The sequence below is a fragment of the Brachycentrus maculatus genome, unplaced genomic scaffold (assembly GCF_059751285.1).
Source record: "Brachycentrus maculatus isolate JH-2025_06_01 unplaced genomic scaffold, ASM5975128v1 h1tg000087l, whole genome shotgun sequence".
Taxonomy (NCBI): Eukaryota; Metazoa; Arthropoda; class Insecta; order Trichoptera; family Brachycentridae; genus Brachycentrus; species Brachycentrus maculatus.
The window spans coordinates 996199-1016790 of NW_028280841.1; the positions used below are offsets into that span (position 1 = coordinate 996199).

Below are 20592 nucleotides of genomic sequence, written 5' to 3' on the forward strand. Positions count from 1 at the left end.
TTCTCACATCACACACAGAAGGTATTGTAATTATTTTTTTAAAATATACTAAATGTGTTTTCTTCTCACATCACACACAGAAGGTATTGTAATTATTTTTTTAAAATATACTAAATGTGTTTTCTTCTCACATCACACACAGAAGGTATTGTAATTATTTTTAAAAAATATACTAAATATTTTTCAAATGGAGAAAAAGCACTCAGGTTTTACCTCAAAAGATCTGTTGCACAGTAAAAATTTCAATAAATGGGTTGATATTTATTTTTAATACCTTTTATTATATTTTTAAACTTTAAAAACGATCTTTTCAGGAAAAATCAAGTTTTTTGATACATGACGTTGTTGAAAGGAGTGAGCGATATACTCTCTCCTCTAAATATTTTCTCATCTGTGCCAGTGAAAAGGTCATCGTGTGGAAGATATGTCCTATATCAGTGATCGCCACACGGTAGCTCGCCGAGGCTTTTCGGTGGCTCGCATAGGATATTAAATTTGCCTAGTAAATTTTTGTTATTACATTTATGTTTAATCACACCTATTTTCAATTATTATTTTGTTTAAAGTATGCATTTTTTGTTTTATTGATAATTTTCTGTTCTAATTTAAACTAATATAAAAATATTATGTATGGTACGATAAGGGCCGATGAAAACTATAAAGAGGGAATTTGTATAGGTACCTCTCCAGATAAGTTCAATTTCTGAAAGTAGCTTACATGCTTATTGAGTTTGGAAACCACTGCCCTTTATCAAACAATAAAATGGCTCGACTGCAATTGGTGTCAAAGACTGAAGTGAGACCAATTTTTGGAATTTTTAAATTCGGTCACATCTCCCCACTACTTCACTTACTGCACTGGTTACGCTTGCCCAAAAGGGTTGAGTATAAACGCTGTCCACTCATGTATAAATCAATACATAATGTGCCTGCAGAGTATCTAAAAGATCTGTGTATTCCTGGTGAATTGGTTGATAAAATTCTTAAGTGCACATGTTTGATATATAGTTTTAGATAATTAATGTTTTGTAATTAATGAAGGGAGGTTCCTGTTCAATGTAAAATTTTAAAGGTAGATCAATAATTATACGACAAAGCCTGTTACATAATAAATTTACATGTATGTTCACATATATATTTTTGTATCTATTCACGATTCAATGAAGACAATACACAAATATGTTGTTCATTATGTCAAATGGTTATCATGGCAACGAAGTGAAAACAATCACAAGGCAAAATCTGCAGTGATTAGAGTCAGTGACGGTTACCTGTGTGATTTGGTGTGATATCTCGATTTTATATCTGTGACAGTCAAGTTGATAATTAATGGATAACCCTGAGGAGACCGCTTGGGTTTTTGATTCCTTGGTTGGGTTCCTGCACGGCCCGGTATGGAACGCTCCACTGCAGACATTTATAGAGGAAAAATCACTAAGTATGAACTTCAATTATAAATATAAAATCACTTATTAAAATGTTATTCCTAAAAGTAATTCAAAGTCCATATTAATATATATGTATGAACCTTTTGTGATATAATGTTTAAGAATTAATTGATGGGAATGTCACAGAATTTTTTATTTTTGAATTTATTATCGAGGTTTGTTTTTTTCCTTCACATTTTGTTGTACCAAATCGTTTTCCAAGATTCCAAAATCTGGGTTTCTAAAGTTATTTGTTTTTTAATATTGTTTTACAGTTATCAATGTTTTACCAAATACGGTTTTACCAACCATCAACGTTGAAACATGACAAAAAGCAATAGATGTGTATACATATTTTTAGTAATTTTGATAAATGCACTATCATACAAAATGGATTTCTCAATAAATTTATTGATACAAAGAAATACAGTTGAACCTGGATATGACATTAGTGAAACCTCTTTAAAAGAGGTGGATTAAGATCCTGCCATTTTGCCTCTGAAAATCTCTTAATGAGAGAGATTTATCTTCTTCTTCTTTCCATGTTCGCTCCCTAGGTGGAGCATATGGCCAACACGAGACGTCTCCAAGTCACTCTGTCACGCGCCAGGCTTCCTCCCAGGTCAGTCCGGCGTCTCGAAGTTCCGCTGAGTATAGATGGTGAATGGTCGTCAGCGGCCTTCCGGGGCGCCGGAATCCTCGGGGTTGGAAGAAGAGACACGAGGGGTTGATGCCCTCAAGTGGCATTCTAAGTACATGTCCCAACCATGTCCACCTTCTTCTCTTCAGGACTTCCAGTATGAGGGGCTGTTGAGTTCTTCTCCTCACATCGTCATTCCTGACGAAGTCATACCACTTTATACCCAGTATTCGCCTCAGGCATCTATTTTCAAAACTTGTTAGTTTCTTGCTTTGAGCTTTGGTGAGGTGCCACGACTCAAATCCGTACAGCAACACTGTTAGGATGCAGGCGTTAAAGAGACGACACTTGGTTTATCAGTAGCTCGGTAATGGAATTCGGCAAGATACTCTATTAGGGTCAAAAAGAAAATATGTAATTTGTTTTAATCAAAACTGTTTATTGAACAATCAATTGATTTTTCACTTCGATAGTAAAACAAGCTTTGATGTACTCAACATCATTATTTCTAATAATGAGCCGCTTAGGCTCACAGAAATAGTATGAAATGGAAATATTTGTGTAAATAATAAAAACACAAATATTTCTGTTTTTTTTTTTTTTTTAATTTTTATGCAGTGTTATATAATATAATATAATTTGAGTTACGACATTTTGAGTGTGTCCAAATACTTATTCACAAATCTGGATTATCTCCAATTATTAGGAGTTCTTTTTCATATTATTTTTTGACATCTCATCAAAGATGAAGAAGAATAAGTAATAAAAGTGAAAATGATATTTTCTGGCGTTTCTCATGTATCCAGGATTCGGACCTCATGTGAGGTCATATATTCTTATATTAGTATGTACTAATTTAAGAGTTTCTGCTTAGTAAAAAGCTTCTTTACATCTCACCAATAGATGTCTCTAGTGAAGTTCTAGTGATTCAAGAACAAGGTTTTTAAATTGGTTCTTATATACAGAACTTCCAAGAATTTGAGTAGTGTGGTTGTCAATAATGGGTAGAATTGGTGAATGTTACACGTGTGTAAAGTGATCACTTAAACCAGCCTATGACGGTCGTCAGCCCCGTAAATGCCCAGACTTCCATATTCTTCTTCTTCTTTGAGATGTCAAAAAAGAATAATTTGAGTTCATTGAAACACGTGTCACAATATAGTATTGAAACACGTGTCAGAATAATTAGTGCTATTTACAATGTAAATGTTGAATTTTAAAACTGTTTGTTTTGACTAAAATGTCTCTAAATAATAATTGTAGCATTTGAACCATTGGAAAGTGGGGAAATCCCCAATAAACAAGAGTACACAGTCATCCATGAAGAGTACAAGAATTTAGTAAGTTGCATTTATGTATAATATAGTTCTGTAACAATTTTGGACATTGTTTTAGTAGTTATTTTTATAGTATAATATTAAGTGTTGTGAATGATGTTTGAGGTGGATCTCATGTTGGGTTCGTACATGGAGGACATGGGCATAACCCCGGAGCAGTTCGAGGCGGCGTGCCAGCTGTCCCGGGAAGGCGGGGGACTGCCTCTTCACTTCCATCAGCGCCTCTTCCAGCAGATCTGGGCTGCCAACGATTACAACATCTTCACAAGGATGATGGCACAGAGGAATGTGGAGCTGCAAATACAGGTAACTACAATTCTTCTCCTGGGCAGCGCAGTGGACTAGTTGGGTAGATACTTGACTACATAACTAACTGGCGCATTTGATTCCCGCCAATGTCAAAATTTCTTCTTCTCCGTCTTAATCCTCATTGCTGAGGGTTGTGACCCTTGCAGAAGCAATGACTCTTCTCCAGTTATCCCTTGACTGCGCTGCACGTAGCGCTCCAACCACTGAGGTGCCTGCTGCTGCCTTAATTTGATCGGTCCATCGTGTGGGGGATCTTCCTCTCCCTCTCTTTCCCTCCAGGCTACCGATCACAACTAGTCGTTCCAGGCTATCCTCGTTGCCACGCGCAACGTGTCCAAAGAACTGGAGAATCCGTCGGGTACAGATATTGGCCAGAGACAAGCCATCCAAGCGTAGTTCCTGGCGAATGGACTCATTGGTGCGTCTAGCTGTCCATGGAATTCGGAGCATGCGCCTCCAACACCACATTTCGAAGGCATCAATTTTTCTCCTTTCTGCTGCTTTTATAGTCCATGTTTCAGCAGCATAGAGAAAAATGGAGTGGACCAAGCTCCTGACAAGCTTCATCTTGGTGTTGTTACTCACACCCCGGTCTTTCCAAATTTTGTCTAGCTTAGACATGGCACTTTTGGCGATGGCGATACGACGTCTAATCTCTCCTTCACAAGTTCCTTCATTGCTGATTTGAGATCCAAGGAACTGGAACTCGTTTATTATCTCTAAACCTTCGAGTGAGTTCCCGAGATCACCAAACTTCTTAGATCGATCTACGATCATGATCTTGGTCTTGCTTTGGTTAATCTCTAGTCCCAGTGCCTTGCTCTCAATCTCTACTCGTTTAAGGAGATCTACCATCTCTTTTGGGTCTTTGGCCAAAAGTGTTGTGTCGTCCGCATATCGTATATTGGACAGCTTTACGCCACCAATGGACACTCCTCCATTCCATTCGTAGAGAGCCCTGCGCATGATGTATTCCCCATAGATGTTAAACAGGTCAGGGGAGAGTATGCATCCCTGTCTTACACCTTTCTCAGTGGGGAAGCTTGCAGTGTTTATGCCATTGATTCTTACGATTGCCTTACTTTGGGCATAAAGTCCATGGATGAGTTTTATCAAATGGGATGGGACTCCCATCTCCATGAGTACTTTCCACAGATGTTCCCACTTCACGCAGTCGAAAGCTTTTTTGTAATCGATAAAGCATAAAACAGTTGGCGTCAGGAACTCTCGGCTTTTTTCGATAACTTGGCGGATGTTGAGGATCTGCTCTCTTGTTCCTCTTCCTTTCACAAAACCAGCTTGTTCCTTTGGTATTTGCCATCCAATGTAACTGTGTAATCGTGCTTTTAGAACATATAGCATTATCTTGCTGGTGTGAGAGATAAGTGCTATTGTCCTATAGTTTTCACACTTTTTGGATGAGCCTTTTTTGTGAAGAGGAATGAAAACAGATTCAGCCCATTCCTGAGGCCATGTTCCCGTTCTCCATATGAGGTTGCAGAGATCCAGCACTGTTTTTATGCCCTTATCCCCTAGTTCTTTTAGAAGCTCGGCCTGTATGCAGTCATTGCCGGGGGACTTGTTGCATTTTAGTTTTTTCAGTGCATTTCGAATCTCTTCTTCCAAAATGTCGGGTTCCATGGTTTGATTCTCAAAGGAAGGACTAACTGCTGTTGAGGTCTCGGCATATAGTCCGGAGCAGTAACCTCGCCATCTCTCCAAGACGCTGCCAATGTCCGTCAGAACGCTTCCATTTTGGTCCTCTATTGCCCATGTCTGAGGTTTGAAGGCACGGGTTAAGAGTTTAACCTTTTGGAAAAGATCCCTTGTAGTGACGCTATTCGCTTTATCTTCTATCTCAGCACAGATATCCGAAATTTGTTTATTTTTGTCTCGTCGGCAATGTCTTTGTATATCTTTATTGAGCCTAGAGTATTCTTGTCTCGCTTCTGCAGATGAGATTCCTTTTATTCTCATCGCTTTTCGCTTTGATATCATATCCCATGTGGGGTCTGATATCCAAGATTTCCTCTTTTCATTTCTCGGCTCCTGATATTTCATTGCAGTCTTGACAATATTCTCTTTGAGACTGTTCCAACGCTGTTCGACATTTTCTGAGGAGTTTACGTTGAAATCAGCGTCTTGTTTCCTGATATCTGTGCCAAAGCATTTAATTGCTGGCTCATTGAGGTTTAAAGTTTTAAACTTATCCCTTTTTATAATTTTGAACTTGGCTCTGATTTGTGCAATCAGCAGATTATGATCAGAGCCGCAATCTGCACCAGGATAAGTTTTAACACTACTTACTGATGACCTCCAGCGGCTATTTATCATGATGTAATCAATCTGGTTTCGACATCTATCACCCGGTGATATCCATGTGTATAGGCGTCTGATGTGCTGTTTAAACCAAGTATTCATGATTATCATTTTTTCTTCAATAGCAAATTGGATCAAACGTTCACCTCTATCATTTTGGGTGCCAATTCCATAATGGCCAACTGCACCTTCGAGGTAACTGTTTGATCCAACTTTTGCATTGAGATCACCAATAACCATCGTTATTTCTTTATTGGGTATTTTTAGCCAGCGTATCTTTGAGAGCAGAATAGAAAAGATCAATAACTTCATCTGGAGCATCGGCAGTCGGTGCATACACTTGTACAATATTCATTTTGCAGGGTTGAGTGTTCAGTTTGATGTGGATCATTCTGTCATTAATGGGGTTATATCCAATGACAGACTTACTTAACTGAGATGTTAAAATTACTGCTACCCCACTAAATGTTGCATTTGCATTGCCTGAGAAGTATATTGTATTACCGTTTGCTGTTGTTAAGTGTCCACTTTCGGTCCAATGTGTTTCTGAGACTCCTAATATGTGTATGTTATGGTTGGTCATTTCTTTTTCTAGAATATCCGTCTTTCCTGGCAGGCGTAATCCTCTGACATTCCAGGTGCCAACTCTGTGTGTATTACGCACGGATATTCTTGTATTGGAATTAGCTTCACCAGTCGCACATTTCCCACATGGTGCCTGGTGCGTCACACCGATGTGCCCGGTCACCGATTTCCCACCTTGGGGCCCGGACCCCCAGAGGCGCCGGGTGTCAACCGGATCGCTCGACGGCCTTCCTATTTGTTTGCTTACTTTCATTGGGTTGTCTTGGGAAAGTAGTGCAGTGGTTTCCCGTTGCCTTCTGCACCGCAGTACTCCAGTCGTTGAGGCTGTTGCAGCTGCGCCTGGAGTAATCTGTTGGGCAACCGTTCTGGCATCCATTGCCTCCGCTCGCTTCCAGTTCTGATGGGTACTGCTGCCCTCCATCAGTGCAGTAGCCCAGCCAACTCGGGCTGTGGATGCCGGCTGTCCAGTTTCCTGGCAGCCACCATCCTTAGGTACACGGCCTGCACCGGGACCATCCAGGGAGCTCTTCGCCAGTTCAGTACTGATGTGAGCCCTCCAGACCCCCGTCTCCCGTCTGCTCACCTACCCAGGCTTCCAAAGGGGTTGGTTACCGCAATCTCTTCCTGGGTTGCTAGGTTTAACAGGGTTCACCACGGGTAGGTGGGAGTGGAGTTGATGCAGAGAGGCTAGTATGTACACAACTTGTATAGTTACATTGTATTGCGCATCTGCACCCACGAACCCCAAAAAATTTCAAAATTTATTCAATGTATATTTATTTCGATTAGACTGAAAAATCACTCATATTTATATTTACCCCACTGGGGATGAAACCTGGGAGTTATATATAGCATTGTAGCTGGATGTCCCAAACACGTCAACCACGTAACCACAGAGGCAGAGAGAATATCAGAATTTGTATAATTGTACGTATACAACCATAAAGTAATTTTATTTTCTTTGTCATTACTTCCACAGATGTCAGTAGTATGAATAATTAGCTGAAGTTTGAGCAAAAAATCATCATGATTTTAGGCCACACAAATTTAGGTTTGAATTTCGGGTGCTGCCCTGCTTCGAACCGTACGCCCAACACATGCCAGCCACTATCAAAGGTATCACAGACTGTGTATATGTGCCAGCCCCGGGTATAGACTTAATGGTGTAACCACATCTAATTTTTCATTAATCTTTTATTAACTAACTAACTAACTTACCATCATGCCGCTTTCCGCAAGAGTAGGCAGATAGAATAGAATGCCACATGACTCTGTCTTTGCAAACATTCTTCGCCTCTTCCACGTTCATGCATCTCTTCATACATTCCCGCCGATTGTTTCGACTCCTAACCTGACCGCTTTCAAGTATTTGGCATATCTGATTGTGACAGGTTTTGTGTAATCTTTTATTACGTTTATAATTTGAGCGATCGTATCTGGTACTTGTGCAATGAGCGAAGAAAAGGAATGCCCTTTACGTAATGCCTTTATGGAATGCCCTTTATGTAATGCCTTTATGGAATGCCCTTTATGTAATGCCTTTATGGAATGCCCTTTATGTAATGCCTTTATGGAATGCCCTTTATGCCTTTTTTGCAATGGCAATATTTATGAGTTTGCAGTTTTTGCCTGAATGCAGACAATATCATTTATCATATTATCATTGTTGCATATTTGTAAATTTCCCACTGTACTAAACTGTACGTCGTATCGCCATCGCCAAAAGTGCCATGTCTAAGCTAGACAAAATCTGGAAAGACCGGGGTGTGAGTAACAACACCAAGATGAAGCTTGTCAGGAGCTTGGTCCACTCCATTTTTCTCTATGCTGCTGAAACATGGACTATAAAAGCAGCAGAAAGGAGAAAAATTGATGCCTTCCAAATGTGGTGTTGGAGGCGCATGCTCCGAATTCCATGGACAGCTAGACGCACCAATGAGTCCATTCGCCAGGAATTACGCTTGGATGGCTTGTCTCTGGCCAATATCTGTACCCGACGGATTCTCCAGTTCTTTGGACACGTTGCGCGTGGCAACGAGGATAGCCTGGAACGACTAGTTGTAATCGGTAGCCTGGAGGGAAAGAGAGGGAGAGGAAGATCCCCCACACGATGGACCGATCAAATTAAGGCAGCAGCAGGCACCTCAGTGGTTGGAGCGCTACGTGCAGCGCAGTCAAGGGATAACTGGAGAAGAGTCATTGCTTCTGCAAGGGTCACAACCCTCAGCAATGAGGATTAAGACGGAGAAGAGAAGAAGAAGAAGAAGAGAAGTACTAAACTGTACCGTAGAACGGGGCTACTTGAACTTTGATGTGCTACTTGAGCCCAGTACAAAAAATAAATTTAAATCTGTATTTGATCTACAATAATTTATTTTTACAAAACATATTACATACATAAGTCATATATACATATAATATTCCCGATGAGTAATTTCTATTTCTCATTTTGGGACATAAGATTAAGGTTGACAAGACTGGAACACAAATAATAAAGTAACAAAAACGTTTTTTTAAAATAACCAAAACTAATACATGGCAAAATAAAAAAACAATAAACATAGGTATAATAAATAGCCATAAGAAGCATATTTAAAAGAAATAAATGAACATATCGTGACAATAAGTGTCACCTGTCAGGGAAACAATGAATCATGTCGAAACGATCATTTTTGGTCTACAATATAGACCAATTACAGATCTAAATATTTTTTTGCACTGGGCTCAAGTAACACATCAAAGTTCAAGTAGCCCCGTTCTACGGTACTTATTTTGTTAACATAACTTTATTTTGTATTGTAATATTTGTAATTTCAAAATAATATTTTCTTTATAATGTAAATGTATGTCTCGTCACGGGTTCTGTCTAGTGAGACGTTCATAAAAAAATAACATGTGTATTGTAAAAATGAATAATAATAAATAAATAAATGAATAAATATAATGCTGAAATAAGAAATTTTACTTGACAGGCCTTGGAGCTGATAGAACAACGCAGTGGAGTGGTTCCTCACTCCTACATACACAGCCAAACCCTGACTCCAGAAGAGGACGACCAGGATGCTGTCATCATGGAGAAAGTCAAACAGTTAATATCACAAATCTTCCCAAATATGAAATTCTATAAAAGTACCGGACATGTCATTACGTTTATAACTCAATTTATTTATTTTAAGGTTGAGTTTGGAGGAGGTGGAAGACAGATCTGCCGGAGAAGAGAGTACAAACCCTGAACCTTACATTGAAGACATTCACAAGGAGAAACAGTCCCTCATGTCCGCACTGGACAACTTCCAGAAGCACATTGTCAGCAAGGAAGTCGAAAGCAGTGATAAGATGATAAAGTCGGAACGGAAGGTTGTAGAAGTCACGGAAACACCACGTGAAAAGCAAACAGTTGAACCTGCTTCTACGGCTAAACCGTTAAAAGAAGTAAGTAGTACTTTTGCAATTTTGCGCCGTCTAAAAAAACTACGCCTCCGTGGTGTAATGGTCAGCGTGTTTAGCTACCATGCTGGAGGTCCTGGGTTCGATTCCCAGGGGGGGTGAAAAATAAATATTAGTGATTTTACACTGTAATATTTATTTAATATTACCCTGGACTGGTTCCTGAAGCGCAAGAGTGATCACCTTGCCTTCGTGTAAGTAATGATTAAGATAACACTGCGTTTATATGATGCAGTGCCCTATGCACCATTGGGGGCCGATAAGGGTGATAAGTCTTCTTCTTCTTCAAACCCTTATCCGCACCCCGATGGTGCATAGGGCACTGCATCATATAAACCCAGTGTTATCTTGATCGTTAATACATGAAGGAAGGGTGATCAGCCTCAGTTTGGGATTTTTCAATCCGCTTACTACCCGCGATTAGGACAATGTCATCGACCCATATTTTCTGATGCAGCCTATTCCTCTCTTCATGTCCCATGGTCTCTACTGTAGAACTCTTGATGCTATGATGCTCACAATAGACCTATACATATATTTAATTAGAATTAAAAAGTCTTAACACATTTCAGACTAGTATTTTATACGCCTGCGGACCATTTGTGACGTGATTTGATAATTACTTAGTTAACTATAATTCCATCTTTTCTGCCTTTGAAATGAGGCCGGTACAGAAGATAAAAATACCCTTCCTGTCCTTTAGCATCAATCAACCGAATGGGTAGAGATACCTTTCTCATCCGAAGTGGGTTAATTATCGAAATAAATGATTAGGTATTGGCACAAAGATTTGTGTATGTAAAAATGTGTAAACGTGTAAAGATGATCGATGCCTGCTGATGAGGTAATAACACGTATCAAACTTAAAATACGAAAATTATGTTAAGTTGGTATCTTTGCAGGATATAGAGCAGCGTCAGCAGTATCTCAAGTTGCAGAGGGACAAGCTCCTGGCCCTGAAGAAGCAGATCCGCGAGAAGCAGCTGGCCGAGTCGAGCGAGGATATATCCCCCTCTGCCCGGCCCAAGTCCTCGCAGAGTGCCCGGCTGCTCCTGGCCGGAGACCAGCCCCTCAAGCCGCAGGACTCCTCGCTGCAGCTCAGGAAGGCCTTGGCCGAGCGACTGCGTTCCGAAGTGGTCGAAAAGTCTTAAACTTCAATCGAATGTGGAATTCTTTCCAAGCGGTTGACATATTTCGACTGATGCGGTTCATTGTTACAATAACCGATGAGAGCATGACCGTATCCCCTAGTAGCAAATGGTGTATATTATAATAGATATGACCAATTGAATTAAATAACTATTTCTTTAAAATAAGTTATTAAAACACAGTAGAACCACGGAAATCTGAACTAATTGGGGCTGTGGCCTGTTCGGATTTGGAAAAGTTCGGATCAGTCGAGAAATTTGTAAAACAGTAGTTATGTTGTACGCGCCTTTTACATTTCAAACTAATATTACAGGCCTTGAGTAGCAATACGGGTACAATGCTGTATAGTCTATTAACTTTTTTGTAATTATTTAACAAAATTTATATATTTTATAAAATAATTTGATATAATGATAAATGTGTTCTCTTAAGCCTTTGCGTGTTTTTAAATGGTTTTATTTAAAATCTTGTCTGGATTTCCCGAGATTTTGGATTTCTGTGGTTCAACTGTAACTTAACTCGGTTTTTGGGTTCTATCACTTAAAGCTAATCACGCTAATAGCGAACAAATTTGGCTGCGTTTTGCATATTTTTAGCTCCTAATATATTTGACAATTCGCCATAAGCTGCAAGTAATTATAAACCAAGATAAAGTAACAAATATCATACCAATTGGATAACAAACAGAAGTAAGAGTTATCCATTTGTCACATGTCTAAGAGTGCTAATTGCTTGCGATTGCAGGGCTAGTTGTAATCGTACATATTAACTATTAACCCTTTGGCCGCGACTAACACATTGCCAGTGAAACCACACTGCCCTGTGACTAAATTAACACTTGTTTTTTTACCACTTTAGTACATTGTATTATATTGTGTAACTAGTTTTGGGAGAACAAAAAAGGTGTTGGCAGACTCCAAAAGAGATGGTCTGACGACATTGTCGCTGTTGGGGGTAAAAACTGGCTGCAAGCTGCAACCGACCGGAGGAAATGGAAGAAGGAGAAGAGGCCTATATCCAGCAGCAGAGGACAGAGGGCTCATGAAGAAGAAGATGAAGAATTAGTTTTGGAAGCTACAGATGCTTCCATCTATGGGTTTGAATATAAACTCAAACTCAGTTTATATTCAAACCTGTAGATAGAAGCATCTGTAGCTTCCAAAATTAGTCATAACAATATAATACTCAAATGGTAAAAAAAACAATTGTTTTATTTGTATTATTATATAAATGAATACACATTCTCTGAAATAGACTTGTACGCAATACATAAAATTGTTGAAAAAAAGTAAAGAAAAAATAACGGCTATAATTATGTCACAATTATACATATGTATATCTGGTGATTACTTTTATAACCTTGCAATTTCATTTTTCTTCAGAGCAATCAATGGTTTTAGCCACTTTTTATTTACACCGACTTCGAATATTGTATGTTTTATAATTTCATTTTGCTTCATATACAATTAGGCTTAATTTGTATTGTACTCAATATGTATGCAAAATAAATAATTATTACTGAAAAATCTCAAAATCTAGTCTTTATTTAAACAATTGACAATTTTAAACAATTTTTGACATGTTGTCTTACTATGTCGTGACTAGGATTTTGTGCTAGGTTGTGAGTTTGTTTTTATTCATCATTTGTTAGGATTGTAATAGGTTTGTGTCAATAAACAAAAATCGTAACTTGTAAAAGGGATCCGTAATAGAACGTCAACGAATAATGGTCGAGTGGTAAATGCGATACCTGAACATTTTCCGCAAATGCCTTAGCACTGTTCCGTGTCTGTCTGCAGTGCTGGGCGGGGTTTTGAGGCGTGTGTGTACTGGCTTATGTTAGGATAGAATCGGATTTATCTGAAAAACTGAACTAACTACATACTAATCCCTTTCACTGCCTACACTGGGGCACTTCTAGAATCTTGGCGGTGATTATACAAACATTTATTTATTCAGATTGGCATCAACAGGGACATTCAAAGCTATTAAATGCAAATTCACAGTAAAATCGGGGTACAATTTTATTCACATTTTCTTTAATTCTCGCAACTTAGTTCATAAAACAAACAAAAAATTGCTTTGCAAGAGAAGGTCTGTCAGGAAGCCTATTTGCCTCTGTATCAGATCTGGGAATGCGGTGGGACAACTTTTATTACCATATTTATAAATTAACTATATAGGAAGTTTGACAAAACTTGACATAATTTACATGTTTGTCTGACATGCTCTCCCTCGATTTACGTCGCAGCTAGCTACTGCTCTTACTACGAGGCATCCACACTTGTTATCGCTATATTAGTTGGGTCAACTAGGGTTCTAGTTGGTCCAGTATCCAGTCCATGTAGTACGCCACGCGCGTGTAGAGCCCCGGCTCGTCCACGAGGCCGCAGGTCTTGCTGCCGGCACTCACCACCCCGAACTGGACGTTCTTCAGCGTCTCGTCCCACGGGGCCGTGATGATCAGGGGGCCGCCAGAGTCCCCGTTGCAGGAGGTCACCCCCGGAGGCCCCACCGCGCACAGCTGGCGGAAGCCTATACCGTCTGCTACGGACCTAGAGTCGGAGGAATATCCATTAACAAATGGAAAAGCGAAATAATCGTGACAGCATTATGTGATGTACAAAGTACACTCGACAGAGTGGAGCAAGATGGTGTATGATGTATATACATTGTACCGCAACGCCGTGTTAACTTCTACATTCTCCTATCTGCACCCTAATGGTGCATAGGGCACTACGTTATCTTGATCGTTAACAAATGAAGGAAAGGTGATCAGCCCTCCGCTTCAGGTACCAGTCCAGGGTAATATTGAATATTAAATTGAGTGAAAAAATCATCTATATTTATCTGATCCCCCTGAGAATCAAACCCGGGACCTCCAGAACGGTAGCCGAGCATGCTGACCATTACACTACGGAGGCGGACAAGATGAAGACTTCTGGTAATAATTAAAAATAAAAATAAAATGGACAGATCAAGTTAAGGCAGCAGCAGGCACTTCGGTGGTTGGAGCGCTACGTGCAGCTCAGTCAAGGGATAACTGGAGAAGAGTCATTGCTTCCACAAGGGTCACAACCCTTAGTAATGAGGAGTGAGACGGAGAAGAAGGTAATAATTTAATCTCCTTATCATTCATCGTTCACTTTTTGTAATAGCACTTTTATACAAAGTGAACGATGAATGATAAGGAGAGTATTTATTGTAACTGCAGACAGTTGGTAGAATTCCATTTAATTTTTTGGGTAATATATCCAAAATTAAACAAGGTTATTCGATTGAATTCTGCTTTTATTTACGTACATATTTGAGAATGTCTCAATAAGACGAAACGCGTCACATTTTATCAAATATATATGTAAATAAAAGTAGAATTCAATCCAATAACCTTGTTTAATTTTGAATATATTAACCAAAAAGATAAGGAGAGTGTTATATTACCATACCACAAAGTAATCAATGCATTTAATATACAAAATATAGGCAATAATTTCCTAACCCATTCATTTTTTGGGCGCACTCAAAGTTAGTTATGACGGAGATGTCGATTTTGAGTAGTTTAGAGCTCTGGTGCCCCCGGTCTCCGGAGATGCTGCGGTCCACAGCGCCCGAGCTGCCCACATTGGTGCGCCCCCATCCCGCCATGGTGACTTGCTGGCCGGTGAGGTTGAAGATTTGCAATTCTCTGGTTGTTGGCAAACAAATTTCCATTGTGTTATCTGAAAGCGTAATTTTCCTCGTGTTATCTAAAATAATTATTTTTTATGTATTATCTATAAGCTTACATTGCGTTATTTGCCATTGTGTTTAAATATGTATTAATCCTAGATTAAGGAACATTTGCAAAATTTACGAAGGACTTCCAATCTGTGGGGAGCAAGAATGTATGTATGTACCCAGAATGTGTCTTAATTTTTTTACCGATATTTTATGTTCATATTTCATTTAAAGTTCTTAAAAAACATGTTGTTTGTCATAACCTGAGGCCTAGAAAGTTGGAAAGCTAGAGGTAGATTTCCAACCCCATGGACTGACCAGATGAAAGAGATCACAGACCTCTCAGTTGCGGGAGCTCTAAAGGCTGCACAATCCAGGGACCAATAAGGAGTATTGTCTGAGGTTCCAGAGGAAGCCGGCAGGGGCGTCACAATCCTCAGCAATGAGGGAAACGACCAGAAAAGAAGTATAATGAGTGAGTAAAGATTTGTACCTCGAGTGACGTCCATGTCTCTCGCGACCCTTATCAAGCCTATATCGTGCCTCAGCTGGACGGAGTGTCCCGCCCGGGAGCCCACGTAGTCGGGATGCGGGATGAGCTTCTCTATGGGCAGGTCCTGCACGGGCGGGTTGCAGCCGATGAAGGTCTCGCAGTCCTGCTCCGTGCTGAGGTCGTGCTCGCCAATCCTGACCCCCTGGGGCACCATGCTGCCCGGCAGGTCCGTGATGCAGTGGGCCGCCGTGAGGATGTAGCGCTTGCTGATGATGCTGCCGCCGCAATAGTAGTCGTTCCTCCTGTTGCGACCGCTCCCTTAAACACACAAATAACTTTCGCATTGAGGTGCTAGCCATATTACCAGATTAGAGATCACCAAATGGTGTGCTAGGGTATCTTCTTCTTCTTCTTCATGAGCCCTCTGTCCTCCGATACTGGATATAGGCCTCTTCCCCTTCTTTCCATTTCCTCCGGTTAGTTTCTACCCCCCAGTTAGTTTCTACCCTCCACAGCGACTATGTCGTCGGACCATCTCTTTTGGGGTCTTCTGACACCTCTTTGGTTCTCCCAACGTCTCTATCGTAAAATTCTTGAGGTCCATCTTGTGTGGTCCTGTCTTTGTGTGCTAGGGTATACTATGTGTGATATGATACATGAATACCTATGTAGCTCTCTTAAGGTCCACCTTAAGTCTCCAGACTGACTGGAGCATTTCGTCATAACATAACGTCGTAACATCGCTCGCGGCGAGCATCAGCGAGCATCCGAAACTATGGATGGAGCGCTCGGCTCGGTGTACTGACTGCCTGAATGCTCGGATCGTAACATGTTACGTTACGACGAAATGCTCCGGTCAGTCTCCGCCTTTAGACTCATCATAAGATTGCTTATGAATGAAAACGTATACATGATGGCGGCCAACGCAACAGGGTTGAAGTCCTAAAATCTGAAAATCTGACCCTAAGAAAGAATGATACCATACAAATATAACAGCTGTCGATTGCGATGTAAGAAGTCTACATTTGGTGAGGGGTATGGATTTGGATAAGGGAAATGACGAACTTAACTGATGTGGCTCAAAGAATCGCGGATCAAAAGTGGAACTAGGCAGGTCATGTGGCACGTATGCCTGATGATAAATGGAAGAAGAAGGTGCTAGGCTGGAGGCCTAGAATAGGGTGCAAAAGCGTGGGTTGGCCCCAGACAAGACGGTCCGATGACATCAATAAAGTAGCGGTCCTACACTGGAGGAGAGTCACATCCAACAGAGAACTGTGGGAGTCCAAGAAGGAGGGCTTTGTTGAATACTGGACACAAGAAGAGGCTGAAGTAAGTTAGTAAGTGATTTTGGCTATGTTCAAACTATTGAAGAATTTGCTCACAAGAGAAGTAAATTAAATACCTTTTTCAGTGTAAATGAGGGCCATCCAGGGAAACTCTCGTATTCCTGTCAGATTGCCGCCAAAGGACCTGTCATCCTGTATCTCCCCGCAGTCTCTCCCGAGGAGATGAAGGTTCCGGTGCTTCCTGATAGTTGGCGGCGTCTCTGTGTACAGTTCCGGGCAGCAAACCTTTATTTTTACAAGTCAAACACGGTTAATTCTCAATACAAGACAAAGAAGAGTACAGTCTTGGTATAACGCAGACGTTTTCTTGTTTTGTCCTCCCCTTACGGGGGTGGTGTTCGGATCATCTGCATCTGTTCACCCGGGAAGTCCTTATTTATTCTTTATTTTTGTTCTCTGAGTGTATATTAGTGTATTTTTTATTTTCTTAGATTGTTTCTGTTTTTGTAACTTATATGTTTATACATTTACCTTAATTTTTACTAAAGTCTTTATATTACTTTAGTTTTAAGTCATTATCTTTATTCATAAGTGTTGTGAATACTGTTTTTTTTTCTTTTCTTCTGTATTTTATTAAAATAGGCATAGGGATCATACATTGTCCTCCCCCCTCATTAATCTACATAGAGTTTTTAATCCTTAAGAATAAATTAAAATTATTCCTCGCAGCTAACAAAGAGTCCCCCAGGACTTCATAACCGCTGCGGGTGGATGGCGGGCTTATTTAAGTCTTAGTATTCACAGGGCTTATTATTTTATTATTGTAATATGTGTGCTTGGGAACATGTAAACTACGGAATACACAATAAATCACCAAATGCCAGCAACACCAACACCGGAGATATTTAAAAATCTAACTAACCATCAAACCTCTCACCGCAGGAGTAGACAGAGAGAGTAGAACACCACACCAATCTGTTCTTCCAAACAATCTGTACCACTTCTACATTCATGCATCTCCTCGTGCATACCCACCGATTATTCAGACTCCTGACCTGATCACTTTCAAGTATTTGAAATACTTGTCATGCCAAGTTTTCCTCTGTCTTTCTCTGCTTCTATTTCCAACCACATTCACCTCCTGCCTAAACCATTTCAAATACTCTTCTTTTTGCATATTTTTCTTTAAATATGTTGGGATGAATAATAGAATTTTAGCGTATTTGTTAAACATTTTGACATCTCAACATAGATGAAGAATAATATGGAAGTAGTTTATTATTTACCTTTATAGTTGTGTACATGGTTTATAGATAATTAAATGGATTTTTGTATCTTCTAGCTTTAAAGCATGTTGTATTTTAGTCTGTTTTGGAAACAGGAGGGATAATCCAGTGTGGGCCGGTCAGGAACTTGTCAGCATTTGCTCATTGCTGGGAGGAAACCACATACTTCTCCTCAGGAGAAGCTAGACTGGTGACTGCCCAACAGGCCTTCCGTTCCGCTAGAAGAGGGTTCGGCATTTTGTGTCCCAGCTTGGTTTATTGTACTAACGTCCAGTCTGGGTATTTACAGACTGATTACGTCATTGTTATTATATGTGTGATTGTTATCAGTTAAATGGTTAACGAACAATGACAAATGATTATTTCTTAACCGTTCTGATACTGATCATCCATACTGTGTCTGGTTGTGGTCCCGTGGTTAGTGTCGCGGAATCTTAAGTCAGAGTTTCTCGGTTCGAACCTACTCTACCACAATTTGATACCTATTTCTAATAATGAGCCGCTTAGGCTCACAGAAATAGTATGAAATTTAAATATTTGTGTTAATAATAAAAAAACACAAATAATTATCTTTAAAAAAAAACGAAAATTTTTTTTACGTGATTTTAAGTGGTGTACCAAAAGCGGCGTATCTTTTTTTGTATTGATATTTTATATTTTTTATACTTGTATATTGTGAAATGCAAAATAATTAAAAAAGAAAAAAATCTCATTTCACATTTGTATGGAAATCGTAGTACACAGCTTGTAACTTGCCGCCAGCTGAGTCACAAAATTCCGCGTTCTTTCCAGCGCGCTGCTAAGGGCCGACTGACGGCAGCCATCCGATAAACGAGAGGCCGGAAATCGGATAAAACGAAAGCGAAGTAATCTAATTGTCTCGCTCTCTCCTTCTGGTACTATCACATTTTGTTAGAGTGAAAGAAATAACCCATTCTGATTAGACGTTGGGCGGCACATATACGCCTCCACAACCCCGACCAGCACAGCAAATAGACACGGAACAGTGCAAAGATATTCGAGAAAATTTTGCCAGCAGTAGAAATAGCCTACCATCGGTCGCCGAGTTGGGCATTTCCATTTCCTTTTGAGCGACTTCGCCTCACTGATGGTTTTCCCGACGCACGCCAACTTGTACGTCTCGCACTCTTGGGCTGGTTTGCATTTTCCCTCGATTCCGTCGTCAGTTGTGCAACTTATTCCTTTTTCAGGAACTGTGAAATGCAAACATTAAAAATACAATTAATAGGGACCACCTTATTCTAAGCTGAGATAAAACATCTATCATTAAAAAAAAAGAAGATTTCAATTTAAATTTATTTATTTCAATAAATATATATATTACATTACATACTGATTTCTTTTAAATCGTATGCATTAAAATAAAATATATGCAAGAACTATTGCTAAAGGTGTAGAAGAATCCCGCTTCGAAAAAATCAATATCCATGAGATATTGTTCAACATAGCGGTAGCTCTTCCTACAGGCATAACCATCGGCAGGTTGGTCCTGTGTATAGGAATGTGAAACAATCTATGTCGACGCTGTCTTAGGTAACTATCGGGAACATACAGACCAATATTCCGGATAATTTCAGGATTATCGATCATACTGCGCAACAATCGATAAAAATGCGTAATCAAATACACATTTCTTCTAGTCTCTAAACTGAAAAGATGGAAGGTCTGAGCATCCCAGGGTTTGCGACCTGGCAATTGGCCGGCTTAAGTGGTCACTTTATACACCTGTGCAACGTTCACCATTCTGCCTATTATTGAACATCCGTATTGCATTCCTTTTTGGAACCTGTATATATTCAATGGTCTTTTTTCATTTTCCTCTCCCTGTCCCTCTTCCAGGTATTTTTTATTAAATTTAAAATTTTGTAACTGGAATGGTACAAATACCTGTTGTGTTACTCGTTAATGTAAATGAATTTATGTTCTGTTAAATTTCCAAATAAAAAAAAAAAAATTACCTTCCATATCAGCCAAATGCCAGGTTTATGCCTATATAATTGGTTTTGTGATGGATTACGGAATTACAAAGCAGGTGACAGTTCAATGAATAACCAAACCCTTTATCATTAGACAATTCGATAAACACAAGTGTCGTTTGTTTGTAATGGATTACGGAAATCACGAAGTAAATGGCGATTCAATGAATACTCAAACCCATTATCATGACACAAAGACAAGTATCGTTTGTTTTGTAATGGATTACGGAAATCACCAATCAAATGACGATTCAATGAATACTCAATAGCATTACCCAAAGACAAGTATCGTTTGTTTTGTAATGGATTACGGAAATTACAAAGTAGGTGACAGTTCAATGAATAACCAAACCCTTTATCATTAGACAAAGACAAATATTAATGGATTACGGAAATTACAAAGTAAATGACGATTCAATGAATACTCAAACCCATTATCATGACACCAAGACAAGTATAGTTTGTTATGAAGTCGAAAAAATGTCGAAATTACATAAATCTGCTTACCGATTGGTCTGGGAGCGTAAGCTTCGCTGGAAAGCGCAAATAACAAGACACAAACAGCAATGCTTTTCATAGACATGGCAGACTTTGAGT

At 39.6% G+C, this 20592-nt stretch overlaps 2 protein-coding genes across 3 annotated transcripts; one reads left to right on the forward strand and one right to left on the reverse strand.

Moving 5' to 3' along the window:
• Nucleotides 1–508: 508 nt before the first annotated feature.
• On the forward strand, nucleotides 509–12699 carry LOC148310803 (cilia- and flagella-associated protein 36-like). Its single transcript, XM_088257787.1, has 6 exons — nucleotides 509–1438; nucleotides 3331–3407; nucleotides 3510–3710; nucleotides 9590–9705; nucleotides 9794–10049; nucleotides 10967–12699. Exons 1-6 carry the CDS (start codon nucleotides 1330–1332, stop codon nucleotides 11213–11215), a joined length of 1008 nt encoding a protein of 335 aa, XP_088113913.1. The 5' UTR covers nucleotides 509–1329; the 3' UTR covers nucleotides 11216–12699.
• A 523-nt stretch (nucleotides 12700–13222) lies between these two features.
• LOC148310804 (melanization protease 1-like) lies at nucleotides 13223–20592 on the reverse strand. Of its 2 annotated transcripts, none has more exons than XM_088257778.1 (6): nucleotides 20503–20592; nucleotides 19052–19212; nucleotides 16829–16997; nucleotides 15424–15741; nucleotides 14713–14932; nucleotides 13223–13768 (listed from the first exon to the last, which is right to left on the reverse strand). In XM_088257778.1, the coding sequence occupies exons 1-6, from the start codon at nucleotides 20576–20578 to the stop codon at nucleotides 13525–13527; spliced, it is 1188 nt and encodes a 395-aa protein (XP_088113904.1). In that variant the 5' UTR covers nucleotides 20579–20592; the 3' UTR covers nucleotides 13223–13524. The 2 variants fall into 2 exon arrangements, with proteins under 2 accessions (XP_088113904.1, XP_088113905.1); XM_088257779.1 differs by lacking the exon at nucleotides 20503–20592 and adding an exon at nucleotides 19978–20102.